The sequence below is a fragment of the Anopheles merus genome, chromosome 2R (assembly GCF_017562075.2).
Source record: "Anopheles merus strain MAF chromosome 2R, AmerM5.1, whole genome shotgun sequence".
NCBI classification, from domain to species: Eukaryota; Metazoa; Arthropoda; class Insecta; order Diptera; family Culicidae; genus Anopheles; species Anopheles merus.
Window position 1 is genome coordinate 23,786,096 of NC_054082.1, and position 6,000 is coordinate 23,792,095.

General features: G+C 51.7%; 2 protein-coding genes across 6 annotated transcripts in view; both read right to left on the reverse strand.

Annotated features, from left to right (window-relative positions):
* LOC121588972 (nephrin-like) overlaps window positions 1-3,601 on the reverse strand; it is a 131,227-nt gene extending 127,626 nt beyond the window's left edge. The window contains exons 1-2 of one of the 5 annotated variants that reach the window (XM_041907465.1): window positions 3,555-3,601; window positions 952-1,424 (exon numbers count right to left, since the gene is read on the reverse strand). In XM_041907465.1, coding sequence (XP_041763399.1) covers window positions 952-1,135 — 184 coding nt within the window. In that variant the 5' untranslated portion in view covers window positions 1,136-1,424; window positions 3,555-3,601. Of the gene's footprint in view, window positions 1-951; window positions 1,425-3,292 lie in introns of all 5 variants that reach the window. The other 4 variants (XM_041907463.1, XM_041907462.1, XM_041907466.1 and 1 more) reach the window with 4 other exon arrangements.
* A 459-nt stretch (window positions 3,602-4,060) lies between these two features.
* Window positions 4,061-6,000, reverse strand: LOC121588738 (probable maltase). Its single transcript, XM_041907034.1, has 2 exons — window positions 5,799-6,000; window positions 4,061-5,719 (listed from the first exon to the last, which is right to left on the reverse strand). Exons 1-2 carry the CDS (start codon window positions 5,974-5,976, stop codon window positions 4,116-4,118), a joined length of 1,782 nt encoding a protein of 593 aa, XP_041762968.1. The 5' UTR covers window positions 5,977-6,000; the 3' UTR covers window positions 4,061-4,115.

Below are 6,000 nucleotides of genomic sequence, written 5' to 3' on the forward strand. Positions count from 1 at the left end.
TATCTGACCTATTCTCTTCCAAACAGGGATGAATATGAATCGTCTCTGCGCAAAATTGAGCACTCAGGGGTACGTAAAATGAATATTAAAAACCCGTCCAAGGCCCTCTGGTGTTAGGCGGGAAATAAATGGAAGAATGAGTATAAATTATTATTGTCATACACAAATTGTTTATGTGTTTTAGGCAATTATGTGAGTAAAATTTGAAAAAATGTAAAACTTGGACAGTACTACCACTGTATTCCAATCAGATGCTTTCTAATTTGATAGTAAATTGGAAGAAAAATTTTAACAGCAAAGCATATTTGTAAGTCTCAAGCCATATACAATCTTTGAAATGTTCGTATTGGCCAGCTAGACTTTCATCAAACTCATGTGCATTGTAATCAAAAAGTAATTTAAGTTTACTGGCCTAAATCGTACACTCCGGTCCGGTTTCAAGTACCAGCAACTTATGAACTTACAAGTCTTGAACAATCTAACAGCGAAATGTTCAAAGTATTTCTTTTTTTTTTTTTTTTTTTTGAAGTTGCAATATATTTCAGCGTTTTCAAAAATTCCACATTTAGCATTTGTGTTACAATTGCATTTCTCTGAATTGCCTTAATCTTTGAAGCAGCGTCAATCCAATCATTCCAAGCAATGGTGTTGGGAAAAAATGAGCATTAATTGAACGTAGCAAGAGTTGTGTGAGTCTCTGTTCGTGAAAATCAGAGTTTCCAGGTTCTTGTTTGACGAACTGAAAGTTCCACCTTCATTCGCAATCATTTTTGTGTGATTAATTGCAACGAATTCAACAGAAACAATGATCTTTTCCCATCCCATTTTATGGCTTTCTTCATCAATCAATTCCGGCCAATCTGTATCTTAATCAATTTAAATATTCCATTGCAAATAAAATTAAAAAAAACTCTGTAATTATACGAAGAGTTTAACACTCATTTTGCTTACTGTTTTCATATTCGCCATCCTTTCCGCTGCTCGTTCCCTCCACCACGCTGCCGGCGGACAGTTGGGCCAGAACGACGTACAGCACGGCCAGCAGCGCTGCCAGCGGACGTACACCCCGTCGCCCCGTCCACGCTTCCCTGCCAATGCCACCCGCCACCGAACGGCGGCACAGCTTAATGCACATAATTACTATCTCTTCCGCCCCTTTTCTATCCACCCCTTTACACACACACGGACACAGACACTGGCACTAATTGCTTCTTCGCTTCCCTTGCAGCTTCCAAGCACAGGCTCACACACTCTCATCCATCTACGCACACACGCACACACACACACACCTCACCTGCACGGTGCAACACTGTGCGTGTGTATATATAGATATATGGGATTGAAGCACGATCCCGGCTACTCTTAGCGCTTTGCCATGAGGGATTTGCTTCCTTATGCAAGGACACCACTGTAGAGGTACATTGCTGCCGATAGAAAAGGAAATGAGAGGGTTGAAGAATGAACAATAATATGGTGCACGATTATTTCTTTTTTTTTAATTTAAGAACTAAAGATGCTCAGGAAACACCACTGGCCAACGGTTGCGCTGTTGTGGCTGTCGGTTGGGCCACTCGGAATCACTGCAGCCGGCACGTCATCCTAGCTTCCACTTTGCTTAATACACACGAAAATATATACACACATACACACACACAGCTTTCCAGCTAGAAACAGAAGCCGCCCTTTTGGCCCCACCTTGTCCCGAAGGGCGACAAAGACGCTTTTCGCGAGAACCATGTCAACCGTGTGCTACACGTGTGGCGTATCCGACGACCATCCGACACCGCACTAGGCGCTAGTTCCCCGGGCACCAACACGTCGTCCTTCACGCTTTACCGCAACCGAACAGGAATGTACGCCAAGACACAGGCGTGTGTGTGTGTGTGCGTGCGCGGACGGTGAACATTTGGGTTCGTTTCTTGCTAACAAACCCCTCTCCCGCACTATGAGCACACACTATTGTGCTTTGCCGCTCCAAGAAGAAAGCTTCAACATTCCCCGAACGCCGGTTCGAATGCACGAAAGAGAGTGCGAAAACTGTTTCCCTTACCGCCACGTGCTAGTGACTTTAGGAGCAAGTGGCAACTAAGGACGCTCGTCGGTTTGATTTTTCGTTTCGTTTTCCATCCAAACGCTCTCGGTTAACGTAAAAATTCTCGGCACCAGGAAAAGGGCAGACAGGCAGGGTAGCAGTAGGCTGGGTTCGCCCGAAACCTCACTCACTGCGCTGCAGGGCTTCCTCCCTTAAATTGGCTGCGAGTGCTTCTGATTAGGACAATCGCAATCGAAGGCAAACGCAGACAAACGCGCGCCCAGTGGCGCAGTGGAAATTAATTAATTTATCACCCACTACGTTGTAGGCCCGTGGCCTTCGTTCACCCTGCGCTACCCGGGCGTCAAAGCAAATCCAATCAAAAGCGAAGAGGGTCGAGGGTAAAATCGAACATCATCCAAACTCAGTGCCGAGTGGTTCGCAGGAAATGTGTATCTACGGCCAGCAGAACAGGACCGTGGGTAGGTGTGAGTAGGCGGCGATATGTCGAGAAGTGTCCGCTACTATGCCCTCTTGCACTACTTGAGCCCGATTAATCGGCCGACCGACGAGCGAACGGAAAGCGACCGACCCGTCCGCTTAGCTGTGGTGAAAGCGCACCGAGACACGTTGTGAATCTGTGCCACGTGACAGACAATCCAACACATCCACCACGAACGCACACACACACACACAAGGACACATTAAAGATCGATCAATCGATACAGTTCGGTTGTTTGGTTTTGGATTGAAAAGGACGGCAGCACCTTCGTTCCCGGCAATTCGCCCAACATATGAAAGTGGCGTGAGCAATTTCACGCACGATCAATAAATCCAACTCAACTGTCACGTGCCAGTCGTTACGTGCGTTTGTATTCCACTTTCTCATGCTGGTCGTCATCATCACACACACACATCCACTGGAACCTTGCAGCTCCCCGGTACCCCCGCGAGATTGCAATTGTGCGTTGTGGAGTTGTAGGTCCTGGCAGGCCAAAAGAAAAAGGGGTTTTGCCCGATTTTTGCAATCAATCTTTCCTTGCCGGTCGTCCGCAGCTTCCATCCCGACACCCACACACACACACACGCAAACCGTTGAAAGGCCAATAAACTGGTTGCCCTTTTTCGACCGGCGCAAACAAATAACTGTCATTCTAGCGCGGTCGCCGACTAATCAATCGCGCAATTTGCAATCCGCACCCTGAGCCCCTGCTTGATTGCTCCTTCCAAGTGACCTGAAGCGGCGCGCCGCCACCCTACCTCTGTGCACCTCTGTCAAACGCTCACACAACAAACGCAATCACGCGAACCGATTGGACGTCGATTGTCCTTTGCTCCCCCGCTCAAAACAACCGCACACGGGCGCACGCACACCGAACGTGCTCCGAACGCACACACAGCAGCGCTGAGCCGCCTAACCCGGTCGCACTGTATACGCCGTACACGCGCGCACTGTACTGGGGTCCGGGTTTTTTTTTGCTTTTTTGCCGTTTTCACACCAAATCTACCCGACGATCCTTACAGCGTTGCGGACAAACTCTCACTGGCGGGCCGAACGCTACCCGACCGTCGACGAGCGGCCGTGCGTACGCGACCGTGGTACGGATTCGTCACAATCATACGCAATCAATCCTCGTGTGGGATGCTGCGTGAGAGCGCCGTCTCGGCGCAGCATCTCTTCTCACGGCCCTTTCTCATTCGGTGCTCGGTGAGATGAGCGCATCATGCTCATCGCGTTGTATCACTGCTCACTGCTGAGCCAGCGCTTGCTTTTATGGGTGACGGACACGTGCACGTGGATGATAGGTGAGAGAGGCACTCACAGGATGCTTGTGAAGTGAGTCGCTGTTCACGCTTCCAGTGAGAGTCCTGAAAGAGTAGAATTCACCGAAACAGCCACTCACCCGTAAAAGCTCCCATATCGAGGTAACTCAGCTTCTCCTCCCAATGCAACAAATCCCTCACACGCTACGTCACACAGAACGACATCCAATTTCGGATTAGGTTTTAAAATATCTTCTCGAACAATGACATCTAGCTACGTTTCTATTCTACCCATCACTACACACAATGCTTCTCCGGCTTAAGCGATTAAATCATTCCGCCCAGTGAGACGCTCCAGCACGATGCCCGAGTCCGGCGCTAGCTTGTACAGCCGCGTATTGATCCACGTGCCGGCCTGGGGCTGCGCCTGCAGCGAGCTGGCGATCACCTTCAGCCAATGTTCGCCCGTGCCCGGAAATTGCGACGCCACCGGTAATGTGGCCGGTTCTGGGCCAAAGTTTAGCGCCACCAGCACATAGCCGACTCCCGGCACGCTGCGCTTGTACATCACCAGGTCGCTGCCGACGGTGCGCAGTACAAAGTTACCCTCCGCCAACAGTCTCCGCTTCCGGTACGCAGTCAGCTGCATGAACGTTTTCAAATGACTGCGCGGTGCCGCCAGCTGAGCGGCCACATTCAACTCCCGATACCCGTCGGCCACCGGCAGCCACGTGCGGGACGCGTTCGAGAAGCCCGCATTCGTGCCGTTGCTCCACTGGAACGGCGTGCGTACCGGGTCGCGCGAGTACAGCTCGTACGTTGCCGGATCCGCATTGCAAGCGGCCGGATCGATCGTATCGTTCCACGAGATCCACTGATCGACCATGGCGATCTCCTCCCCGTAGTACGTCACCGCTATCCCCGGCAGCGTTTGCAGCGCAATGTTGTACAGGTCGGCCCGGGCAACGCCAAGCCGTGACGCGATGCGACTGTTGTCGTGATTGCCCAGCACCCAGTTAGCGATCGCACCGGACGGCATCGCCCTCGTCCAGCTCTGGACGGCGTTGACAAAGTCGCGCCCCGTACTGTTCGCCGTCAGCAGCGTGATGAGCTGAAAGTTGAACGGAATCTGGGCCCCGGGAGCGGCCGGCGTACCATAGAACCGAGTCATGTTCTGCACCGCCGTGTACGCCTCGGTCAGTATGATGCGCGTAAAGTTATCCCGGGCCGTGTACTCATCCACCACCAGCCGCCACTGGTGCACCATGTCGTACGTTTCCGGCTGATCCTTCGTTTCCGTGTGCGTAAGGTAGGCCGGATTGTCCGGATCGTCCGACGCCTGCCCGGACAGTGGTTCGTCCCGGTAGTGCCCATCCAAATCCTCGCTCTCGAACAGGTACGGCAGCGCATCGATCCGGAACCCGGCGATGCCCTTGTTCAGCCAGAAGCGCATCACGTTCTTCATCTCCTCGACCAGGGCCGGATTGCGGTAGTTCAGGTCCGGCTGCTTCTTCTGGAACTGGTGCAGGTAGTACTGCTGCCGCTTGTCGCTCCACTGCCAGGCGCTGCCCCGGAACACGCTGATCCAGTTGGACGGTGGGTGGCGCGTACCGTTCGCGTCCAGCACGCCCGAATGCCAGATGTAGTAATCCTTGTACGGTTCTACGCCCTCCTCCGACAGCCGGAAGTGTTCGTGCTCGTCGCTCGAATGGTTCGGCACAAAGTCCAGTATTAGCTTCAGCCCGATCGAGGCACACTTGGCCGCCAGCTCCTCGAAGTCTTCCATCGTACCGTACTCCTCCTGGATGGCGTAAAAGTCGGAAATGTCGTAGCCGAAATCGTTCATCGGCGATTTGAAGATGGGCGACAGCCAAACGCCATCGATGCCGATCGTTTTCAAATAATCGATCGTTTGCGTTATACCTACGTGGAGCGCGAGAGAGAGACAGATAAAGAAATATTTTATAAAAGAACGTAAAGCAAGTGCATCTAACCGGGTTACCTTTAAGATCACCGATCCCGTCACCATCCGAATCCTTGAACGATCGTGGATAGATTTGATAGAAATTACCCCTCTCCCACCAGTCAAACTTGTGCGCTTTTCTGATCGGCAACGGTCGATGCCCTTGAGTGCTGTGGCCCAACGCCACCAGCAGCAAGAGAACGCCCAACGGTGGCATTTTGGGTGGGAAGAAACAAAGGAA